The sequence below is a fragment of the Sinohyriopsis cumingii genome, chromosome 2 (assembly GCF_028554795.1).
Source record: "Sinohyriopsis cumingii isolate HCF-2022 chromosome 2, ASM2855479v2, whole genome shotgun sequence".
Lineage (NCBI taxonomy): Eukaryota > Metazoa > Mollusca > Bivalvia > Unionida > Unionidae > Sinohyriopsis > Sinohyriopsis cumingii.
The window spans coordinates 39,158,749-39,185,397 of NC_142962.1; the positions used below are offsets into that span (position 1 = coordinate 39,158,749).

Here is a 26,649-nt window from a genome sequence, read left to right on the forward strand (position 1 = left end):
TGTGCACGTGAAGTCTACAATTTTGCGTTGTGTACTGGATTTAGAAGCGATACTCATTTATGATATATGTGTTAAGGGCATTACTGGTATTGTGAATTGAGTTAGTTCCAGTGTGAGTCTGACTATCTACATACAGCCCATCTCTCAGGTAAAGTGAATGCATGAAGATAATTATACATATACGTAGAATGGTAATTATTATGGGGTGGGGAATGAGAGAATAATTGGTCTCACTTAAGGAAGGAGTGAAGAGAATGTGATAAAATGAGTAATTTTAAGCTTTGGATGTTGTGGATGGTGTTATATTACTTTTCGCCATTTAAGTTATTGAACATGTATTTGGATTATATGGCTTCATATGCACACATCAGATGCTACAGGTGTTAATTAATTATAACTGATAGCAATGCCTAGATTACGTAATTGATATTTTTAGTAGCTAAAATATTTAATAATATGCCACTTGAACAACCAATTTATTTACTATTAGTTTCTAAATCTTGACAAAGAATTGATGAAATCCTAACATTCACTATCATATGTTAACTGCGCCCATTAAAAATGCAGTTACGGATACTCAGTGACACCAGTGGCCACTACTTTTGTGATTACTTCTGCTCATGCGCTCACATGTACATGTATACAGGTTGTTTCATAGCAGTCTTTAAATATTTTGGTTCAGCTAGTTTTAGTTAAGTTTTATAAACTTAGAAAATTAAATCGACCGTTCTAGTGGTTATTTATTTAATATTTCTACCCATCAGCAACTGCAATAATGCAATTGAGGTATTTCTATTTGCTAAAATTAATTACATGTTTCGTTTTTGCTGAATTGAAGTCATTTGGTCCAAATTTATCGTGCAATGACCAAAATGGGTGTATAAACCGTATAAGCTAAAAGACCAGAAAGTTGCTAGGAAGGGAATAGTTGACAGCGAGTGTCACTCGTAGAGCATAGGTGGAACTTTACCTAACCTTGCAAAAAAGGTAAGAATAATAAAACACTTGATTAATCGTGTGGTGTGTTGTAAATAACAGGTTAGTTAGCCTGACTTTACATGCCTTTAACAGTTAGTGACAGGTAATCGATCAGGTCTTAAGTCTGAACTGTCAACCACTGTGTCAGGTAACACTGGTCAACAGTGAAATCATTACTGACTTGAAAAGGCCCTAATCTGTAGTATTTTGGTGTGCCGAACACGAATATAACCGTGAAAAATTTGTATTGGCTCTCGTTTTGAAGATATTCATATACCTTATTTTCTATGTTTCACTGTGTAAATTTCTCCAGTAGGACTGCAGCAATATCCGGAATAATGATGTAACATTGCATAATACCATCATGCTCACATCATCCACAGTTGATTGCATCATTTTCTGATGCAGTGCAATACTAATGCCATGCGGCTGCTGAAGTAAGTTGACGTCAGCAGTGTACTATACATGTGTAGGCCTATTATACTAATGCCAGGCGGCTGCTGAAGCTGACGTAAGCAGTGTACTATATAAAGCCCAATCAGATAGGTTCAGCATTTAAAATATTTTAGACGTTGTGCGAGACAGTTCAAGCTACTGTTACATAAAACTTATTATTTTATCCATTTACGTACAATAAAGAACAGTAATGCCTCGAAAGTGTGTTAATACCGCGGACAATTTTTGCTATATTTGTGGGGAAGTGACATTTGCCAACCAGAAGAAAAGTATCAATTCTCAAGTGAAGAAGGCATATCATCTTTACTTCGGATGCAAGGTTGGTGACCAAGACAAGCCTTGGGCTCCGCATATATGCTGTGCTACATGTACAACACAGCTTTCACAGTGGTTGAATTGCAAAAGGTCATCAATGCCGTTTGCAGTCCCAATGGTGTAGAGAGAGCCAAGCAACCACCTAAATGACTGTTACTTCTGCTTGGTTCCTCCTCTTTCCGGCGGAATAACGAAGCGAAAGAAGTCGAGAATAGTCTACCCAAACATTCCGTCTGCATTGAGACCAGTTCCACATGGTGAGGGACTTCCTATTCCAGAACCTCCAGCAGAATATTCTCTTGATTCATCTGACGAAGACAAAGGTGAGTCGACCTGTTCTTCTCCTGGTCCATCAGCATGCAGTGATCCAGATTTTCACTGTGGTGCATCATCAACCCCACACAGAATAACACAGGAAGAACTAAATGACCTGATTCGTGATTTGGACTTATCAAAGAACAAGGCAGAATTGCTAGGATCAAGACTCCAACAATGGAATCTTCTAGAAGAAGATGTCACAATTACTGCATATCGAAAGCGCCACCAGCAATTGGAGCCTTTCTTCAGAAAGGAAAGTAATCTGATATTCTGTTCCGATATTGAGGGCCTCATGAATGCTTTAAAAATCACTCATGACCCACAAGAATGGAGACTATTTGTGGACTCTTCGAAACTGAGTCTCAAGGCTGTGCTTTTGCACAATGGAAACATTCTTCCATCTATTCCAGTAGCGTATGCTGTCCACATGAAAGAGACATACGATAACTTAAGGCAGCTACTGAATTCCATTGAGTATAACAAGTACAGCTGGCACCTCTGTGGTGATTTGAAGGTAGTTGCCCTTTTAATGGGACTGCAGCAAGGATATACAAAATACATGTGTTTCTTATGCGAGTGGGATAGCCGAGCAAGGGAAATGCACTACATGAGGAAGGAATGGACTCACAGGCAGAATGTAGCCATTGGAGAGAAGAATATCCAACACCCAGCTCTGGTTGAGGCTCAGAAAATCTTGCTACCACCCCTTCACATCAAACTAGGTTTGATGAAGAACTTCGTGAAAGCCATTGACCGGACTTTGCCAGCATTCCGATACCTGCATGAAAAATTCCCTCGACTCAGCGAAGCAAAGATTAAAGAGGGAGTTTTTGTGGGTCCTCAGATTCGAGAGCTTTTCAAAGATGACCGGTTCAACAACTTGCTGGAAGGTGACGCGAAACAAGCATGGAATGCTTTTCGCCTAGTTTCTACAAACTTCCTCGGAAATGTTAGGGCAGAAAACTATAAGGAACTAGTAGAAGACATGTTGATGAAGTATAAGAAACTTGGCTGCAATATGTCTCTAAAGATTCACTTCCTTCATTCCCATTTGGATTTCTTTCCTAGCAACTGTGGTATTGTTAGTGATGAACACGGCGAACGTTTTCATCAAGATATCGCAACAATGGAACAAAGATACCAGGGAAAATGGTCCACTACAATGCTGGCTGACTACTGCTGGACACTCCTCAGAGATGCTCCCGAACAGCTGTACAAGAGACAGGCGAAGAAATCTAAGATGTAGTCAATGACTTGATTTTTTATAGGTAGGCTATTACAGTTGACCTTTTACTATTGGAATGCGTTTCGTTATGTAAACATTAATTTCTTGCAGATTACAAAAAAACTAGAGCCAATTTTGCAATTTGACTGTCATATTCGTGTTCAGCACATAAAAATTGATAAGAATTGACTAATTTTATTTCAGTAACATGACTTTTGTAAAAATTTGTTGTCCAGTGTAATTTACAATATTTAATGAACTAATCAGAGTTTGATAAAGCATGATCTGTGGTTTTGTGAGCTTAAGGGCATTTTCCAGTACATTTGTGGAAGAAGAACCAGGAAAACCCCCGTAAGAACCACCGACCAACGGAAAACTACTGGTAAGTTAAGTTTTCTCACAAACGCAGGTTGGCCGAGCCGAGACGCGAACTTACGTGGACAGAAGTGAAAGTTCCGTGATCTGTAAAGGCCGTCCAGTCACCTAGGCTCGCCACCCCCACCCCAAATCCTCGATAAGACATAACTTTCTTTATTCACAACTAAATTTTGCTGAACACAGGGGTAACTGGCTCCCTTGTATAATGGAGTCTTGTCATTTAACTAACAACTGTCCAGCATTGCTGCTTGTCTGAAAAGATGGCCTTATAAATCGGTCGGCCTCCAGTGAGGAAATATAATAAATGGTAAAAATGACCTTCTAGCAAGATACACTGTCCTCTCATAAGTGGAGAATGGTTGTATCAGTGCCTAGCATTGATGCACAAAATCCTCCCTTGGATTCAGAACTGTTGACCTGATTCTTCAAATCATCTAGCTAGTATTGTGCTGACATGCCATATGAGAGTAATATATATGTAACATTGTGTTTCCTTGCATTTATCTTAATTATTCCACCGACCAATACCCCCTACAGAAGTATTACTAATCTCTGAGATGGACGGACAATTCAAAGATTAAATAGCTCAGAGCCCCTAGTCAGCAAGGTCGAAGGTCTAGGTGTATAAGGTATAAAAATAGTAAGGTGAAAGGTATAACAATTTAATAAACAATCTCATGGTGTTCAACAATTATAAGACAGGTTTTCAACGCAATTTCTGTCAATCAATAAATAGACATATTCAAATCGCAAGTTATTTCATCACGCGAAATTAAAGGTGAGAGTGTTTCCTTCCCATGTTCTTTCTATGCTACTCATCTGCAACTTCCGCCTTGTCGGTACTTCCGGTACCCTTGTTTTCGTCTCCGGCCATGCGCCTTCGTAATACTGCCTATTCTCCCGGCCCTGCTCATTCCCACAACTTCCTCGTCTCCCGGCCGTGATTCTTGCAATACTGTCTATTCTCACGTGCTCTCCACGTCTTTTTCAAATCTTCGACTGGCACCCTATCCTATCCGGAAAACTTTCTGTGGATTAGAAGAGAAGTATAATTTTGTCTCCTTGCTCAGTCACACGAGAACTGACACACACACACACATACCTCTCATCAGTATAATGGCAATTAAATCATTAGGTTAACTCGTATACTCGCACCTAAATATTCCACACGTGCGTGTTATGTAATAAACGATATAACAACAACAACAATAATATCACGACTTCTGATACATACACTCACATATCCCTAATTCTCTATATAGTAAACTATCGTCATCAACAGTATTCCTACCATTTCCTACCTTACAAATTATTTAAAAAAACACAAGTACAAATATAAAAATGCCTAATTTTACGTGCACAAGGCCAACAATGCTTAACTCTGCATACTCCACAACTATATATTCAAATACAAACAAGTACAAGTTCTAGCACAACTCATTATTAAATTCAGCCATGCACCACGATGCAACATCGTTGCAGATTACACCATCCACTTCGATTCTATCCTAACAGCTACAGACATTACTCTTGAATGTTAATAATTCGCAATAAGCTACATAACGACATGATTATAATTAAGCTATACATAAAAGATTAAAATTCTACTAAATTAAATGCACATAATAACATAAAACTTGATGACACCTAGTTAGGAAAGCGAGACAGATTCGGGCAAAGATATTTTACTTCAGAAGCATTTATTCCAATCTCGTCCGAATTTTCTAGAACTCCTTTTCCCGCTCTTTTTTACCAGTGCCCAATTTGCTCTCGGAGTACGTGATGTTTCTTTAGTCAAAACAAACTCTACCGATTCTTCATAAACGAAGGTAACAAAATAATGTCTGGCTGCGTGAGAAACCCGCCCCAAAATTTGACTATCTTAGTTTTGATTGGATACCGGTGGTCACTTTTAAAACTGTCTGGGGTAGTAAAATGTCGGGTTTTCTGGTCCCCAAGCCTAAGCCGATCGGTGACATCAATGACTGATGGCAAAACAAACACAGTTTCTCACCACCGCGTCAAGGTTCTCTTTGACTTAATCGCGAAATTGACTGGCGCAATGGCTAAGTCACGGACAGGTAGTTTCTTTGTTTCAGAATCGGTTTAAAGACGTAATATTATATAAGACGTATTGACATTACCCAAAGTACTTTAAACTACGAATTCTATCAGAAGAAATATATAAACATGAGGCAGGAATTGTTGGCAAATTTTCTCACACAACTTGACACTGTACATGTGATTTCAAAGGCGGTAGGACAAAAGTAGTTTTAACGATCGTCTACTGCACATATAATTTTATGGCTGAAATATGCCACATTTGAAACCTAAAATATTTCTTGCAAAACTTGAAAGAAGAAAATTGTATTCTTTCGCATTGTGTCCACTTAACAAATGAACCAATCACAGCCAGTCTGATAGGGACCATAACTGTTCATCAAGGCAATGATGCGTGCTGAATTACTCGATTAAGAAACTGGCACACAATTGTTGGATGTATACACAACAAGCTGTAAATTGAGCACAATATTATTACGATTCGGAGAGCTTAAGACCGAATTCTATATTTTATTGAGGTACTATATATAGTAAGGGGAACAACGATGGTCCATGATGGCTTGTTATTCTTTGATTAATAGTTGACCGTCCTTAGGGGGAAGTGTGATAAAAAGGAGAGAGCAACCAAAAACTCATTTTGGAGGAAACTCTAGCATAAAGCATTTTTATTTTTATTCCTTGTCTAATTATTAATGTTTTTCAAGACTATTTAGGAGGGATATTTAAGGGAAGCTTTTACCTTTTATGGTCTACTAATCTCAGAATGCCGAAAAATGTGCGCTTTCTCCCAGTGCTAAAATATTAGTTCCTTGAGGTTTCTAAGTCGGAGTTTAAGTTGGTACTTTGTGTGTTTCGTGCAAAGTGGATTTAAAAAAAAAGTATATGGATGAAAGAATGAGATCATCAGACATTGGCAAACATCATCACATAGAGGAAATCTGGAACAGACTATTTTTTCTGATGGCCTGTCAGTGCCCTATTAAGACCTTCCAGGGCCCAAAGCACTGATAATATTATGGTGTTACCCCATCCCCATAAAATGGAAAACTAATACAAATATTAAAAAATTATGAGAAATGAAAATATCAGTGTTGCCATCATTCCAAATGAAAATACTCGTACACGCAGATCGAAACTGTCATATATAATTGATTCAATTTTGTCATCAACATTAATCTGAATTATTTTCTTGTGTCCATGTTGGGCTGACGCGCTGGGTCCTGTTAAACGTGAAGCTTAATATTCACAATGAATGTCATCATGGACACCAGACAGTGAGGGAAACTAACATGCTTATGGATTTTAATTTTTTAAATAAAAATTTAAGTGAACTGTGGCATTTACAACTTTCTGTTCTTCATTTAACTTAAATTATCCAGACTCGCACTAATTAATATTGTAGTATTGGCAACAGAAAGTGATTCATGTTCAAACCTTCTTGATGTATTATAATAAGAACAGAATGCATACTATGGAAAACTGCATTTCCTTTGGAAGCACATAAGTTATGCAGATAAGAAAACCTACTGAATTAGGAATCAATCTACTAATAAAGATTTTGAAATGTGCTGATCTGGATCTCGGTTATGTCGCATGTCCAAGTGCCAAAATCTAACTTGGTATTTAATGGGACACCGTTGCATTAAAGACCGTTTAATGCTATGACAATGAAATTCAAAATCCTTCCTCTGGGATACAACACAGTGTCATCGACCTTTTCTATCACACAAAATGCCATTTGATCTGCATTTCAAACACGTGCTTGATCAAATTAGAACTTGATGCAGAACCAGCAAAACCAATTCTGATAGTAAAAAATATCGCCATTTTACCACAAGAACGAAATTGAAAAAAGTTAACTTTCAATTTATCTCAACGCTTAAAATCTCTGTCTCAAGCACGGACGAGGTTTGTGACATTACACACACACACACACACATACAAACGCACACACACGGACATGCACGCGCAGTGATTTATATAAACCATATAAATCTTATTGCAACTCTATGGTCTTAAAGTAACAGAAAAAGGCAAAAACCAACAAATTTTGTGAAATTAAGCAAATACTTCGTTCCCTAGAATACAAAGTGAAAGTTTAAAAAGAACGTACGGTATTGTGAATTAGATCCGAATAGTCATAAACGTTCAATCACAAGTCTAAATATTTTAAGTTCCAACTGTATTCCAGTGGTATTCCAAATAAATTTCGATATTGAATGTGTTGATATGCCTGTAGTTTTGAACGTGATAATGTGTCAATGGCCTAGAATGTGGCGATGTGCTAACAGTATTTGATGTATCACAATTATATCATCAAAATTCACTCTAATTCGAAATTAATGTTTTAGTCCAAGAGTATTTAGTAAGCACTTTGTAATTCCAGTTAATAATAATTTGAATAAATAAATCGACCGAAATGAAAAACAGAACACATCAGAGAGAGAGAGAGAGAGAGAGAGAGAGAGAGATTGGGTAGTGAGTTCTCGACGTTATTGCCTTTTCAATTGACAGACACTTTTTTATTCGTAAAAATCAAATTTTATATAATATCAACGTTATCAGTTAAATATCAGATGGAAATAAAATGTATCAGACATAATTATTTATTTTGTGGCAGAGAGAGAGAGAGAGAGAGAGAGAGAGAGAGAGAGAGCATAATTGAGTAGTGAGTTTTCGACGTTATTGTCTTTTCAATTGTCGGACACTTTTTATTAGTAAAAATCACATTTTATATAATATAACGTTATCAGTTAAATATCCGATGGAAATAAAATGTATCAGACATAATTATTTATTTTGTGGCAGAGAGAGAGAGAGAGTGAGAGATAGTAAATCGTCTTGGTGGATCAACCAACGTTCGACATATTGCAAGATACGGCTCATCAATCACTTTAGCAGGGCGGTGACTACTCCCACTAAGCTGGTAAAGGCTCTGGGTGAGGAGGCTAGGCCAAACGGCAGATCGTGAAACTTGAAAACCTGCCGGTGCAGACAACAAATGAGGTTCTACCTGTCAGGAGGAAAATGGGGGCGTGATGGTTGCCAGTCACCGAGCCTTATTACATTCTTGATTGATGTTGTAGTCTCCATCTTGCAAGTTGCATGCTGAAGAGATTTGTTTAAGGTTGAAAAGTCGATAATCAGCCGAAACTCTCTGCCTTTTTTGAATACCAGAAACATCCGGGAGCAGAAGACCGGAGACTAATCGTTTAACACCTGTCTACTTCGTTCTTCGGTACAAAGTGATGCACAGCTTCTTTTAACCACAAAAGATTTGACTGGTGGAACAATATGCGAGTCCTTGCCAGCGAAGGACGTTCCTACCACTAAAGCGTCTCTCCTTCGTTTATAATATAAAAGACCAATCCATTATCCGTTATTTTCGAACAGATTGTCACAAAGGGCTAGTCAAGCACCTGCGGGAATTAACTCAGGAGGGTTGTACCGCAACAGTGTGAGCTTGTCCTTGGGACTATCCACTCCATTCTTCGATATGAAAGGAAGAATGGCCCGCAAACAGCATCCATCAACCTTTCTAGGGACCTTGTATAGAGACCTACGGGCTAGGGGAGGTTGAAATTGTTATTACTTCTTGGACTGAACCTACATCTTTTAAAAGAATTTCGCTGTGGAAATCAGGGTGACCGCTCTTTCCGGCCGGCTTCCACGGTCCAGGAGCGCATGCGAGGGACAGTGTTTTCTATCCTTAACGTTTTGATATGCAACGGTGAGAATGAACCCTATGAAGAGGTCTTCACTTCGAGAGCAAGGGCCCGATGAACGTTTTTATTTTGTTCCATTAGGACTTTAGTCATGTCAAGAAAACATCCCTGTGGAAGTGAAATAGTTCTGATGACGGATCCATGGACATGAATAACGCATGCCTACAGATTTGAAAAACTCTTGCAAATGCTGTAGAAGAAAGCACCGTCTCAGCATGCAAGCGCTGTATACAGAGATTCCTCCATTAAAGAGCCGAAAGAGTCTCATGAATAAAGTTCTGCATGTCTGACTACAGTGACAGGCAGCCTAGTCCTGATTTCAAGTCCCTCAACTGTCTTGACTGAGAGGTGGGCCCAGGTCCTTGTGGAATTGCTCACCCGTGATGCCCCAGCGCCATTCAGGGAAGGATAAAGGGACCAGTCAGTGGAGTGTACCCTGTATGTAGCCGTGGAGATCTGAGTGATCAATGCAGAGTGTGTATTTGTAGAACGGAAGGTATTAAATACCCCTTACCCGGCTTATAGACTCTTGACCCTTTCGAAACCATCGAGAAAGCTCTCAAACCATAGCCGAATGAGGGAGCAAGATATCTTGACTAGATGTAGACCAGGAAAGTCTCTCCCCAAGCACACTTCTCGTCTGAGTCAAAGGCTTGTGACACAACTCCAGGAGTAGAAAACAGCAAACATTCTTTACCGTCTTATCAAATAACTAAATATCTTCCTCCTCCTCCGCCCGAGCTATGCGGTGTATGAGACAGGGGACCCGACGGGAGGAGGCGGCATCATTTCAGCCTGTTGTAATTTAATCTCACTGGACATTAATGCCTTATTTATCCTGTTTTGGCTCCTGGGAGGCAGGACTTTTGTTAAATATTACAAAAGCTTCGCAAATAAGATTATATGACATAATCGTTACTTATGCATTGGTTTTAATGGCATGTATAACACAATATTAGTATATCATATGAAAGAAATATGAGCCACTTCCTTTTCATAATGACTCAGGGAACCAGCCAGGGGTGGCATCATGATAGTATTTAACTAGTAACCTTGGATTACGAGTCCAAGGCTCTATCAACGGTGCTAATGTGTGACTTCCTCATCATACTAAACTCAGGTCAGTTTCAAGAATGACATAAAATAATTCTAAATACAGACTTCAAAAGAACTCCTACCTCTTAATGTCATCTATTCGGGTTAACAAGGTTGTTTGTTATTTTGTCTAGATTATATTATTATTGAGACTGAGTGGGAGGATTTGTCTTTTAATCTGTATTATGGATAATACGATATATTTTGTCAGTCTTGAACTGACCTAAATTCAGCCAGGCTGGTTAACACAGCGAGGTTAGTCCACCAAAGGGGTTGATTTGATAATTATGTGTAAATTACTTTTGATATAAAAAATAAACATGGCTTAAGAAAAAATATTCCAGATCCTAATCGTTACTTCTGTTTTATTCACAGGACATACAAGAAAACTTACAGAGTACAGCAAGATGAAAAATATCAAAAGACATCTCTTTTGTGCTGTTGTTACCTTCATCATTTGTGAAATGATCTATTCTGAAGTACAATCAGGTTGTATCAGTCCAGCTATACAGTGTGGATGTGAGCAAAGAAGCAATAAATTCATCATAAACTGCCGTGACAAAAGGTTAACTCAAATCCCCGTATTTAACAATTCGAACACAGAATACGATGAGCTGACATTCAGCAGCTCATATCCTGACACATCAACATGCTTAGTTTGTAACAAAATCACCTCCATTCCTCCTAGAGCATTTGCAAAACTTCGGGTTAAACGGATAGATTTAACCAAGAATGTACTGATCAACATCAGTAATGATTCTTTTGCTGGTGTAGAACCATACCTTAAAGAACTACTTCTTGAAGGTAATGGAACCCAGGAACTAAACTATGCTGCTCTGAAAAATCTAATAGGACTTACGACACTGCATCTTGAAAATTTTCAGCAAACTGTATTAAATTCGAACAATATTTTTGGATATCTACAAAATCTAGAATCTCTTACACTGAAAACGTTCAAAAGTTTATCCTTAATAGAAAGTTCAGCATTTCAGAATAAAGTGCCAAAGTTGAAAATACTTTGGCTAGAGAGATTACCTCTTGTAACTTATCCTGCAGGAGTAGTCTTAAACATACCTTCCCTACAAGCACTGCACTTTATCAATATTCCAGTTACAAAACTGTATTCTCAATCATTCAGGGACCTGCACAGTCTAAAGGAGCTTGATCTATCCCATAATATGATTGATTCTATTGAAGACAACACATTTGCAGGAATTACTGACACTTTGCTATTTCTCAACTTGGCAGTCAATAGACTAGGATATAATACTAATACAAGAGAAAGTTTAAGCTTCCTGTCTTCACAGAATTGGACAAATCTTGATCAGCTAAGTTTGGCCTACAACAAGCTTGACACTATCCCAGAGGGAACATTTAGAACCATGTCAAACTTGACATATCTGACTTTGGAATCATGTCAGTTACCTTCCATATCAAGCGGGTTACTTCAGGGATTACAAAATTTACATACATTGGATGTTTCTGAAAACAGGATCACTGATATATCTATTAATGCTTTTGTTCATACTCCGCAGCTTACAGATCTTCGTCTTTATCAACAGTATCATAAATTCAGCAAAGATCTTGCTATTAATTTTCCTCCAAGAGCTGTGGAAAGTATTCGTATATCTTTAACTTATCTGAATTTGGAACAGAAACTAGTAAATGTCTCTCAAATCTGGGAAATCATAGAACTCCTAACCAACCTTGAGGAATTGAAACTACGCAGCACCAATTTGGTCACTGTTCCAGATTTTGTGTTTCGTTCCCACACTAAACTCCAAGTCTTAGACCTCGGTGACAATCAAATCACATCAGTTAATCAGAAAAGTTTTCATGGTTTGAAAGACACCCTAACATATCTCTCACTGTCAAATAACAATCTGACCACTATTGATGAGTGTGTTTTTAACAATTTTTCCAAACTAAACTATCTATACTTGACTGGGAATATGTGGAATTGTGATTGCCATCTGCTCTGGCTCTATGACTGGATTAGAGACAAAATGTCAACTCAGCCTGGTATAGAATATATAATGGAATGTGTGTGTCACAGTCCACCTAGATTAAGCGAAAACTACATTCAAGCTATAAACCGGTCTGACCTCTCATGCATCCCTGCCTATATTCCAGATAAGTGCCCTGATTATTACATCACAACAACTATCACTAAAACTACTGCAACAACAACTCCTAAACCACTTCCTGTCTTCAAGATATTCATCACTGAGGCACTGATCTTCTCAATAAATGTATTCTGGACGATTAATGACAAGAATGGTGTCACTGGGTACGTTTTAAGTATTGTTGGCTTACAGGATACCAGTAGTAAAAGCCTGACAAATTTACATAGAGATAATACACTTTTCAAATTTAAAGGCCTACAACCACAACGAGCATACAACATATGCTTGCAGGTGGAGTTGAACAATGTTTTACACGAGAACCTCATTTCATGTGTTACTCAATCCACCAAATCTGTTCCAGCATTTGAACTGTTTAAGAAAACCATCAGTGATACACACATAGAAGTAAAATGGAAAGTGTCCGACATGACGGAGATAACAGGCTTCCTGTTGTCCATAGTTCCACTCAAGAACGCTACAAATATACGTTATGAGACAATTCCTAGATACGAGTCCTCTTTCCTCTTCAGAAATCTCAAGAGTAGTGAATCCTATAAAATCTGTTTGGAACTGATTATAAAAGGCCAGGTTTATGACAGAGAAGAAAATTGTAAAACAGTGCAAACAAAGCAGACCAACAAAACTGTGCGACAGAGAACGGCTACATAAGTACAAACATCAAATGAAACATATGAATAATTGATGGTTCAGTTGTGGGAATAGTGTATGGTGTTGTTCACTGTCATTATAGCCATTGTGCTGTACATTAATTGGAGATCCCTTTTATTGCATCAATGACATCAGGTCAGTCATGCTACTTAACGGTCAGGAGAATGGATATTCATGGCCACATCTCCAAGCCAACGTTAATGCAGAACATGATGCTAAAAAGTTGTCCACTGATCATCCCCAAAGGCGTTTCTGAAAGTTTGTAACCAGGGGATTTATGAAGTAAAGCTAGCAAACCAAACCCAGACGATACATACGCTGAGACTGATCTGAATTAGACGTTCGTGCCATAGCTGCCATAACACCCAAACTGGTTTTGTTTTGATATCAAAGACGTTGATATTATCATGTGTTCATAAACTGCATGTGCTGTGTACTTAGTGGTGTAGGAATTTCTAAATGAAGTTAAATATTTTGATAGATAAGATTATAAAAGAATATTCTTATAACATTGTGTTTATGTCTAAGAATCCAACTTGACTTGTGTGTAGAAATCTAGTTCTTTAAATTTGTATGATACTGTAAAAATTTAGATGAAGACACTGTTACTTTAATTATTATTCTGGAAATAAATTGACAAACGGTAATATTCAGTGAGAACTAACAAGTGGGATGGTACAATAAATTCTAAATGAACATGGAGTAAACACTATGCTGTTTGATAAATTATAAATGAGCATGGAGTAAAAGCCACGATGTTTGATACATTCTAAATGTAAAAGTGATGCTGTTTGATAAATTCTAAATGAACAAAGAGTAAAAGTGATGCTGGTTGATAAACTCTAAATGAACAATGAGTAAATGTACTATGAGCATGGAGTAAAAGCCGTGCTGTTTGATAAACTCTAAATGAACAATGAGTAAATGCACTATGAGCATGGAGTAAAAGCCGTGCTGTTTCATAAACTCTAAATTAAGAGGCAGTAAAAGCCACGCTCTTTGATAATTCTAAATGAACACGGAGTAAAAGGCAAGCTGTTTTTTAAAAATACATTTTAAGTGAACAAGGAATTAAAGCCATCCTGCTTGAAAGTTTATGAATGACCATTGTCCAGAACAGATTTCAAATATGCAACACGTACTGCAGATTTTAATCCAGTGATATTGTGCTTTCATTTAATCCAATCTGATGTGGGAATTAACGAGAAAGAGCTGCACTATTATTATTATTATGAAAATTTACAAAACCGCATGTATCACTAGCGCATTCATCACACGATATCCCAGTCTTATGCATTTATCAAAACGCCCTGGGTTGTTTAACTGACAGGTCCGAGTCCTCACTAGAATGCGATTAAGACAAAATAGTTGTCCTCCAGTCTGTCATTTCGCCATAACACACACGGCATGTACAGTTCACCTAATCAAGTCAGCATCCCACCCTTTTTAGTTAAATTACGTTCATTAATAATCAAAGTAAAATGTCTATAGTTTTATAATTTTTTCCTTCAGAAAGATGAAAAGTTAGACAAAGAAGCTATGTACTCTGATCTTTGAAAGCAACCCAGTAAAAGTAAAAGATTTGTAGACCAAATGGGAGTAATTTATTATTACTCTATTGACATATCCAGGTCCATTAAGAATAAAAATAACCATACAACTCACATATAGGCTGAGACCAGCTGGAAACTGCAAAGACCCAGGAGTGATGTCGCATGCACTGGAAGATCTGGGACAATGCACCTTGTTAGGTGATATTAATAGAACGTGCAATAAAGTCACTTGTTTGCCATATCATGATCAGGGTCAATGTTGTTTTCAGTTGAAAGACTTAAACGCGAGGATAGACAGAAACCATTCCATCCAATAAATATATGGAGAGGTGACTTCTGCTACGGAGACAGTTTCTGATTATTATCAGCCCGATGCTATACCACCATATGACAAGCTACACCTCTATTAGAGAAATCTGAATCCCTTGATCCCCGCAGACAATAAAATGTCAATCTCTACCGATAACCTCAAGCAGCTGCTATGCAGCGGCGTCATCACCGCTTGTCAGAATGAAGACAGATTAAACAAGTCAGTGAAGGAGAGCTCCGGGGAGGAATCGCACCCATGCTCCCCAAGAAAGAAAACATCCTCCAGATACCAGGCCGCTAACTGCACGCCAAAAGGTACCTAAACTAGCCCCTAGACTTCGATCTGCATTTACACTAGTAGAGTGGCACGTTATTGGCTTCATGTTTGAAGCAGTTCCAGCCGCTTTTTGTTGATACCATGTCCCTGGAGTTTGGAGAACCTATGGCAGGGAGATTAGCTACTACGGCGGCGTGAAGTATAGCGGTCCAACACAAAATGCCGTGCAGGAAAACATGGATGGGGTTCTGGTGGGCCAATTTAAGTTCTTGCAGAACCCTACCCAGCTCAGAATAACCGACTTCAAGGCCGGAGGGCACGTCCCCATGGTAAAAAATGTTTCCTATTTTGGTGACCATTTACAGCTCACTACAAGGGAGACTAAAACGGGCAACTTGGCTCTGTCCAGCTTAAAATACAATTATTCCATATGCAAAAGATCAAGGGCAAGTTTTAACAGGAGTTTGGGATCGTCGTTGCCACGCTCGCCACGTTCAACGTTTGGTGTATGCTTTGGCACAGAAACATAGAACCCATTTGGACTGCCACCATCACGACATACAGTAAGCTGGAAGCCCCTAAAGTACAGAACTCTTAAAGGTGCCTGCGGGCAAGGCATTTCTTGCGTCCTCTCGCTGTATGCGTATCTTCTATATAAGCGTCTTTCCCAATTCGACCCTGCCAAGATGTATCTCCCTCGTTGGTCGCTCCGAAGTTGGAGGCGTGTTCGGTTTGTTTTGCGGTTTTGCGTGGGTTTCTTATACGTTTGTGCCATGGTTTCCTTGTGTGGTGTTGTCAGTGCTGCGCCACACTTATTCAGTTCCTTAACCTGCTTGTTCGTTGTCAATAGGACGGAAGAGTAATTGTTTATAAAGGGGTTTCTTAGCTCAAACCCCATTTTGTATTACGATGACAGCATGATTTCCCCTACAAGACCCCCATGTTAGTGTACACAAAATACGAAAACATCTTTGTTGAGGCAACAGCGTCGTCGATTTCATTATCGATTTTTCAGGTGAGGACCTGTCATTGAATCTTCATCGTCGTCGGACAAAATAGTATTTGGTTACTGCAGTTTTTACTTCAAATCACTTGCGATTTGTTTATATTTGACACAAAATTAGAGTGCCTTGCACAACGCTATACCTAACATTCACAAACATTTTACTGTAAAAACCAATCTGAAAAATCCACTTTGCTAACATCAACACTATCAGACTTTTTATATCCTAACGCTAATGTATTGATCTCATCAGATCAGTATCATTTATCATCAAAATTACAACGACCAGATTTTATAATAACATATGTCTCAATTTTATGACAGTTTGATATTATTGCCATCATCTCAAGACAACTAGAAAATCCGTCTACCGCAGCCTTATAATTATCGAATCCTGTCACCTATCCTGCTTCATTTATTTTGACTCTTTTGGTTCGTATTTTAAACTTATTATCAGCTAACTTTAGACAGTACTTTTTACTACGCAATCCAATGAACTCTACGATAGCAACCAAAATTGTCTAATCCTTAAATTTTCCTATTGTTTATTTCCATCACAGTGAAATCCTCTGTTCTTTTTTTGGATAATCTAAAAGATCAAACATGTCTCTGTTATCATAAAACTCTTGATAAATATCAACAGATCGTATATTGTACATAAGCGAGTCAGTATCTGTAAATAGCAGCTCTGCACCAGGCCACTTAACCTTAACAAAATCGTAATGAAATTGGTACATTAGCTACTTTCATATCTCAAGTACTGCCATACCGACATAAACTGGCTTGTTTAACTTTAAATTTGTCTCTCTTCATGGAATGACTACCACGTTTTCATTAAAGGTTTTCATACTAATAAAGTCATCAGATACTACAAGTTTATTACGACCTTGTACGTCATTGACGATCTCAATATTGACTCGCTTGCTGATATTTTCCATAGAAATGCCAAAGACGCTGTTATTAGTAAGCTTGAAAAATTCTTTTTTTCCTCCGAATTATATTTAAGCAGCCGCTCGTCGTGCTGTGTTTGAGTCTATAAAATTCTTCATCCACGGTGATTAATTAAACTTTAGCACACGATGAACTTTTCGTAGAACAAGTTTGTGATTAAGTGCTTGCTAAAGAATTCTTAGTGTAGAATGTATCTCCATTTGTCAAGCAGATTAGGAACTAGTTTATGAACAACATAATTGTTTCAGATAGATTTACCCTGCAAAAAAGTTCTCTGTTCATCAGATAATAAACTGTAATCGATCAGCACTGATTCTGGACGAAATGGATAATCATTATGTGCATCATGAAGCTCAACAGGATAGTCAAGATCAACTTCAACAAAATAACTAACATCAGGATTCTCATATCCCGCTGTTACGATTTTATCAGCTTCAGCAAAAATCTTTTTCACTGATCCACCTATAAACACCATTTGGCATAGACTACGACATTCCGAACCCATAAAGACATTAGCCTCAAGGTATACTATAAAACTTGATGGTGCCATGTTATTATAGTCGGGTAGACACTTATTATTAGCTTTGACATATTTTTTGTTAAGACGTTTATTCGGCCTCTGATCCCTCTCTCGATGAAACAGAACATATATGGGACTGTTAACAGTTCTAATTTTATTTTGCTATGTTTCAGTAATACATACTAAACTTAGTCCGGGTGAGGAATAGTACCAAGCTGGGTCGAGTCCGTCGTTAACAGCGCTGACATCTCTGAAAGTTTCAGATATATCAGCGAGCAACAGTACATCTGTGATAAGATACGAATCATGATAATCACCGAGGTTTTTACAGCCAAATGAGTCCCATATCTATTAAGCATATGCATATTCAGCATCACTAACACTGTCAAGATTTAACCGACAATGAAACTTATCTTTATCAGGTAAAATCGTTTCATCAAATCTGGGGGCCCCGAGTGGCCGAGTGGTCTAAAGCGCTCTCCGTTACGGATCACTGCCATCTCACCTCTGTCTGCGGCGGTTCGAGTCTAGGATTCAGCCAATGTGGGTATGTGAGAAAGCTTGCCAGTAGCTTCTCGTGGGTCGGTGGTTCTTTCCGGGGTTTTCCCGGGTTCTTCCTCCACCATTAATACTGGCCGCCATGTATAGCCTATCGTGTGCTGAAAAATGGCGTTAAGCCCCAAAACAACAACAACAACAATCATCAAATCTGCTCCAATCGTCGAGATACTCATACGAAAAATTTCCTTTTCTTGTTAACCAGCTCATCAAGTCTGGATTGCTGCCAAAATATTCAGTCAAATTAACAAATTTACCATAGCCTTTTACAAGCTTGTCTAGCGATGCAGCCATAAACTGAAGACTCAGTAAATCTTATCTTGCATAGATTTTTCAGTATTATTTGGGATACACCTTAATTTATCTTTGTTATTAATTTTCAGACAGTTGATAAAACCTTTATTACCGAACGCTTCAACGATGATATGAGAATTATATCCTCTGAAATTGTGAAATACAACAGGAACAAAATCTGGTAAGGTATATTTTAAATTATATTTATTATGTGTTGGACCGAGTAACGTCGTCCTCTTAGTAAGAGGGGTGGTTAATTGGATTTGGCTGGCGTTATCTAGAGGATGACCTCCCTCGATATTATAGCCCAGCGGGAGTGAAAGAAGAATAGAATTTCAACAGAGAACTGAGCGAGAATACTGGGAAGAAATAAAGCAATACAAGCCCCCTTTGACAAGAAAATAACAAATTTAATCAGAACAAAGTAATAACGGCAATTCCAATTCAAGTTAGATTATGTCAATAGAATTTAACAGGAGTGTCCAATTTGGATTTATTTCATCATCATAACGAGAGGTGAAAAGAGCACAATGTCCACGACCGATTTGCATCACCTTCCTTCCTTGACCGTGTATCAACGTCTTCCTAGTTCATCGACTTCTTAAGCTATATGCTTTGTCCCTTCATGGACTTCCTGGTCCTTTTATTCTGACCTCCTCCTTCTTTTTCCTCGGACTTGTCTTCAGACTGTGCCGTCTCTCTCCCAGAAAGCTGTTCCTTAAAAGACAAAATTACCCCTAAATTTCTGTATACCCCACTCTCTAGACGTATATAACATTCCCTCACGTTACCCAGAGCATGTTGGCTATCCATACACTACGTAAATTCTGACTTAGTACGGTAGGATATTGACCTCACTTCCAGCGGCATGTATTAAATTACCACGTGAGCATTTATTGAATATTATCGTATTATTTTACATATGCTACTATATGTTCGATTACTATTGCATGAAATTCACAAATTGTAACTCACAGCAATCCTTAACCTACAAAATTATTCAAACATTACAATATCAGATATAATTAGGTAAATCTTTCTTTTTACAAGACGGGCACCTGGTCCTTTTCTTGTTTAAAGAGGAAAGCATTATTCTCTTTAGGCCTCTCCCTCTTTCAGGAAATTTCAGACTAAAGAATTTCGACCAAGGTCGTCACTTTAAATTCTGATTGCTTCTAAATTGTACGCCTTAATTTATTCTGCCCCATCGTAGACAGCGTCATTAATATTTCCCCCCAAAATTCCTTTCATCAGATTTAGACAGCTCAGAATCTGTGAACGACGGTGTGTAACAATTTCCCTTTGAAAAAATGATAATTTAATATAGGTTCCTACCAAACGGTTATGGCTGGTAGTTCAAAATGTTTACTTTCTAAAGATCGTGTTAAGATACCCCCGGTCAGTTTCACTGAGTTGGAATTCTGCCCCTTTGAAGTTTACACTGACATGGGGGATGAACGAAGAAAGGTCGAAGTGACCCTTCACAATGACTTTTCTGGTTCAAATGGGATAACATTTTTAATGCTCAATGCATTCAACTTTAAAGTTCACTGCATTTCAAAATTCGACACTTCACAGACCGCAATACGTTCAGTAATATGACAGTGATCTTGTACACGGTTACATCCAAACGCCAGTTTACAAATATGACATATTTCTGCTGCAGTAAAATTGGCTTCTTGTTTTATTGTTAGCGGTTTCATTTTTATGACTTAGCGAGTAATATCATTATGAGATCAGTTTCGTTGATAAGGTTTTTCAGAAGCCAGACAGCAGAGTCTTTACCGCTATAAAGATGTATCAATAGTACAGACAACTTTATACACTATCCCGCAAGGAATATTCTATTGAATTTTTCTTGTCAAAGATCTATCAGGGTTATTTTCTGCTCCTAACACTTGAAGTAAAATAAACTCGAATTGAACCAACGGTTAGTGTGCAGGAGATATTCCACATTCACCGCAAGTAAAACCGCTATGCAGGAAATGGGCTTGGAGTGGTCATTAACCTTAAAACTAAAGCCTCATTTGGGATTAGAACTCCAGCTGGTTATATGATACAAGTGAAATCGGAGAAAGATGATACATATACCGAGATGTTTATCAAGGACTAATATTTATTCGTTTGTTTATGATGATATTCCAACGGGGATGCGAGTCTATCAGGTAAATGGGAGTGGATCAGACAATAACGTCGCCAACTTGTCACTGCAAGACTAATTTCAATCACATCCTGTATACGATCTATACGAGGCTAATCACATAGGTATGATAAGATATATTCAAATAAAAAAAGTTGTTGGTTTTATCAAAAATAATGGTTAATTGAGTGTAGGTGTTAGAGGAAGTAATACTAACTGAGATAAATATCATTGTCGTAGGTTTGTGTTTCAGATATTTCATGGCTTGATTCAAAGCGGCCCAGTTTTTGACCACAGAAACTGTATTCGAACCGATAACCGTTTGGAGAACTTGGACTTTGTTACACAGCAAGAGAATACTAGACAAGGAAAAGGAAAGTTTAATCTTAAACAACATTCAACTAATATTGAAACTAAAGAAAAAATTTCATTTCCTTCTATAACAACAGCTTCAAACAATTTTAGTGTTCATTCACAATTGGCAAAACTCTATGCTGAATGTAAGACAAAACTGGCATCATCAAAAAGATTTAATGCCAGAATTGTCTTTCGTTACGAATCACCTGCTATTTAAAATGTTCGCGATGTCGTTATTTTTCAAGCAGCAATTGACATATTTTTTAAAGATTTCTTCGTCGTATTAGACTAGGATCTTTCCACATCGAAGTATATGATCAAGCAATATGCTGCTGAGCAATATTACATTTTTTTCTCGTTCAGTTTCAAAGCAAGCTACCACGTTAACATCACCGCTGAACATAGTTCTTACAGCCTCTACCAGCAAATAATGATTTCCATTTAGAATATTAGCTCTAGTAAAAAATCTGTCCATATTTAACACTTAACATTTGAAGTTTCTTTACAGTTAAATTTTCAGAATATTTTTTAGATCTTCTCTTGTCGGATAAGAGTTAACCCATTTCATAAGAGTATCCCTAGCATATCGAACAAATATTTTTTTATATTTCTCAATTTCTGATACCTCAGAATCTCTCAGTAGCACATCAAACGCCAAATAAGAATCACATTCAACGATAAAATTCCCACAATATTGTTTCTGTTTTTTTTATTACTCATAAAGAGTGTGAACGTGTCGAATAAGAAGTTCATATCTAAAATTTTAGCTCTGACGATTCTTCTTATTTCATGACGATTCTTCTTATGTATAAGATGTCTCAAAAAAAATTCTTGTTTGCGAAAGGACTGTTAGAATTTTGCAATGATATCGATTGTGATATAGAGCATCATCATCTAAATGCTGCAGCGCATCAGAATTCTTCGACTTGCAATACTGACAGTCATGTAAAATATCACTGGATTGTCAGAAATCTAAATACTGCAGCGCATCAGGATTCGAAGAATTCCGATACTATTAACAGTCAGGGGGCCCCGAGTGGCCGAGTGGTCTAAAGCGCTCTTCGTTACGGATCACTGCCATCTCACCTCTGTCTGCGGCGGTTCGAGTCTAAGATTCAGCCAATGTGGGCATGTGAGAAAGCTTGCCAGTAGCTTCTCGTGGGTCGGTGGTTCTTTCCGGGGTTTTCCGGGTTCTTCCTCCACCATTAATACTGGCCGCCATGTATAGCCCATCGTGCTGAAAAATGGCGTTAAACCCCACAACAACAACAACAATTAACAGTCAGCATGCAAACCATCTCGAATTTGATCTAGAAAAGTATTTATTTCATCAGATATTCTGGAAGTTGTTAAAGCCATTTGTCAATCATGGATAGTTGGAAGCTTGTAGCCGTGAAATTATATAAAATTTGATTTTCTGTTTGTTAAGATTTTTTACCTGATGGGAGAGTGTGCACTAACAACAGCGTGAAGACAACATTTGATATAGTTGTGCAGGCCAGGGAAATGTAAGTCTGTCCTTTTGAAATACGAAGAGATTTACAGTGACTGGATTATATCGTTGAATGTTGTGCATCACGCGATTTGATTAAAGAGTTTTGATTTCATTAGTTGATATCCAGCTATTAAAACTGTTGCTGTAACCTCTCCATTTGACCAAACTCTGCTTACCTTTTCTTGTTATCACTCAATCGAAGTTAAATATATCCTATGTCCGCTTTAGCTCCTGTTCGTAGAAACTTCCAATAATTTCTTCTCCTGCTGAATCTTTCAGCGTATACGTCACAGTTATTGTTCAAATTTTATACACAGTCCATACTTCCTAGGACCAATTCGGAGTGAATCCTTTTTCAGATATCTTTATCACTAGTAAAATTCTCATCCGGTCACCACCTTTAAATTTGTGTCTTCGGTATTAGTACTACCTTCGTTTGGTGACATTCCAAGTGTTTTAAGTTTTTTTTTATATTTTAATCCGATATAATCTTTGGCACATCATCAACTTACCTCTTAGTATTTTTGGCTGTGAGTTGTTTGCAGATCTTTTTCTTTTAACGTGCGATTAAACCTAGCAGCGGTCTTAACTGATCTACTTAAAATATTCCGTGAAATCCGCTGACATCATTCAGTTTATCTAGAATCTCAAAGTTGCTCATCGGGAAATCTTTCAGCGCTGGTACCGGGTAGCATTATTACTCTCCTGATGCTGTTTTACGTTTCCCAGACATTTTTATTTATAATGGTAAAACAAAATTACTAGAATACTAATTATTTTATACTGTCACCGGACACAGCTTTTTGTGGCACTGGATATGGCACCCGACGCAGCATCTATCCCCAGCGAGCCCAGTACTGGCAGTAATTTGGGGATTACCGTTTTTGCAGTAACTGCTAGTACAGGTCCCAGAAATCCTCCACGGATCTCTTGCGATCTGGACATTGCAGTAACTTGTGCTGTTGATAAACTTAAAATAAACGATTTTAGCAGTCGTATTTTATTGATTTGCTGCTGTGTTAGCATCAATTTTTCTGCCAGTGGATTGCTCTGCGATCTTATTCTGAAAACTATCTTCAGCAAAACAGACTGTCTTTTAATAATAGACTGTGTTCATTTTTTAACTGCCCTGCTATGAATTCACTTAATGTATAATGTATTTCATTTTTTCTTTTTCTTTCTTTCGTCTGATAGAATTTATACCGCAACCATTCCGCCGCTTGGTAGTGGATCAATAAAATTCAAAGCATTTCAAGTGCAAATGACCGAACACCTGGTTTTCATTCTCTTGCTAGAAAATAAATACATTCCACTGCTTGTCTGATAAAGTTATACCACCCACACCAAGTGTAAAGTACATATCACTTGGTATTTATACCTGGACGGTCATCTTGCCCTTTGTAGAGTCTATCGTTAAGAATCTATCAGACACGATTAACGCATATAAATAATACACAGTATCTGAAGCAACTGGAGCCTGTCCAAATGTCCACGTAACTTCAACATCACAATTTGATCAAATAGCTCATTCGCTATGCTTACTGATGTCAAAGTGAAATATCGGATAGAGTTTGTTTATCGATCGATAGAACTACGCGTTGCATCCACAACTTCAATCGTAAAATTATAAATTGAGCATCAGTGACATGTGCAACATGCAAACGATAATCGTTTTCATCAGCTCAGTCAAGTATAAGTGTATATTTTACCCCACGAAATATCTTATTGTATTCTCTACAAAATCCGCATATTTTGCTAAGCATAAGTATCATACTATTTTGATTTGAGTTACCTGTAACATTTTGTCGTTTAACATAACCTTCGTTGTAAGGTTGAGCTCTAATCACTGGAACAATAGACTGGGCTTTTGCTTACAACGCAGCTATTTTAGTAGCAGCGGCTGGTGGAGTAATTCCAATCGCATCACAAAGAGCTATCAGCGCGTTTGTAATGTTAGTTATTGCATTATCAGCCGATGGCGCTGTACCGTATTGAGCATGAAGCGGACCTAAAACTGTATTAATATTAGTAAGAGTTCCATCATCGTCAGCACTAGCAACTGGTGCTGTAGCGATTCTCAGCAAATCAGCTACTGCAGTTGTTCCAGGTCCTGTATCTTTGAACCACATCATATTTGTTGCAACATATTGTGAGTAGTAGTCCCTAAAAGAACTATAATAAGAATAGTACATGCCACTGACAAGTGCATGTAAATATCTTCAACGGATTGATTTGCTAGTTGATATCTGGCGCTTCTGAACAAACTCCAACCGTCAAATACACATGGTGTTTTTGTATCAGCGGCAATATCTATAGGTGGATTAGCAGTCGTTCGGATTCTACCTCGTACTTCAGGTACAGATTTATGTGGCAACAAAAACATACCATCTTCGTCTCTTGTAATTAAAGTTCGTATGCCTGTTTTGTTAGGTTCGTTTGAATTTTTATCGAGATACTCAACATATTCAAATTCTGTTGTTTAGTTTTCTGTTTGTATTTCCTTGGTCAAGTCAAGCTAAATTTTGATAGATATTTTTATTAGTAGTTGTTAGATAAAATCGTGAATTGCTACACGGTTTGAGGTGTTAAAGCAACCCATTAGAAGGCCGCAATATCTGGTCGAGTGCTAGTACTCTGAGGTCTAGTTTTAGTTAGCAGCAGGGGGGGCGGGCAGACTTTTTAGCTATTTTCAGACAAAAACCATCATTTTTCAGGGGGGGGGGTCGATGGGGGGGGGGGTATCTCAATTTTGTAGCCTCCAAGATAGAAAAATAATCCTCGGCAAGGGGAAGTTGTACAGACCAGTGGTTCCAGACCAAATAAGCCTTCCTACGAGAACTTTCTCCGTAGAAGCCTCAGATTTCAAAAATAAGCCTTCCTACGAAAATTAATTTGCGTAAATTCACTCCCGACTGCAATTTTTTGTGTGCAAATTCAATGATTCTAGACAAGGATTTTAGGGGGGGGGGGGAAATTTATTCTGGTGTCGACGAAGTTTGCGAAGATTTGGCTGCTGATCCTAATTTTACGTCGCATTAAAACAATATAGTTGAAAATAATATGAGTCCGAAAGCTAGTACAGTTGGAGAGCCTCATTCTGCCAGATTAGCGCGAGAGCAATTAGCGGCATTAAAGAAGCTTATCCCGACAAAACAATTATTTAAGAGAAATGTTCGTGGTTACGAAGATGTGCAACATGGAATTGCCGAGGAATCATTGAAATGGTTGAAGCCAGTTACCGGAACAATCGAGCAAGTTGTATTTGGTGACGAAAAAGATCCAGATACTAGGAAAAGGGGAATTTTTCCCATGTTGAAAGGTATTGAGGAACAATCACGAACATTACCCGATCGATTAGCAATAGCAGCAGCAGCACAAGGGCAACAACCTGCAATTGATTCTGGAGCAAGTAATGGAAAACCTAAAGTAGGAAAACCGGGAGTAAAAAAAGGGAAGTTTAGTATCGAGAATTTAAGAGAAAATTTCACCGATGGGGGATGGGAAATAATATCACGACCGCTCTCGACACTGTATTCCATAGATCGAATTGGTCAATTTGCGGAAGATATGTTTAAAATTCGAAATGAATATTTGACTGAAATAGGAAAGGAAAAATATAAAAAACGTAATAGTTGGTATAGCATGTTATATAAAGTTTATGCGGAAAAAACACAGGCGAGTGAAAGGGATCCATTTTTTAGAAGATTTTTAGAAGCAGCAGATGGTAGATATAAACATAATAAGCAACTAGCGGAAGATATAAAACAACAGAAGAAGGAAGAAAAAGCTAAAACACGAAGGAGAAAAGTAATACCACAGGAAGAGGATATTCAACCACAGGAAGAG

The 26,649-nt window shown here is 37.9% G+C and overlaps 1 protein-coding gene across 1 annotated transcript; it reads left to right on the forward strand.

Moving 5' to 3' along the window:
* Positions 1-25: 25 nt before the first annotated feature.
* On the forward strand, positions 26-13,855 carry LOC149804686 (uncharacterized). Its single transcript, XM_089933174.1, has 2 exons — positions 26-148; positions 10,927-13,855. The coding sequence occupies exon 2, from the start codon at positions 10,959-10,961 to the stop codon at positions 13,344-13,346; it is 2,388 nt and encodes a 795-aa protein (XP_089789300.1). The 5' UTR covers positions 26-148; positions 10,927-10,958; the 3' UTR covers positions 13,347-13,855.
* The last annotated feature ends 12,794 nt before the right edge of the window (positions 13,856-26,649 follow it).

Excerpts from the sequence above, each read along its gene's own strand:
- LOC149804686 (XM_089933174.1), top strand. The coding sequence starts at position 10,959 with ATGAAAAATATCAAAAGACATCTCTTTTGTGCTGTTGTTACCTTCATC.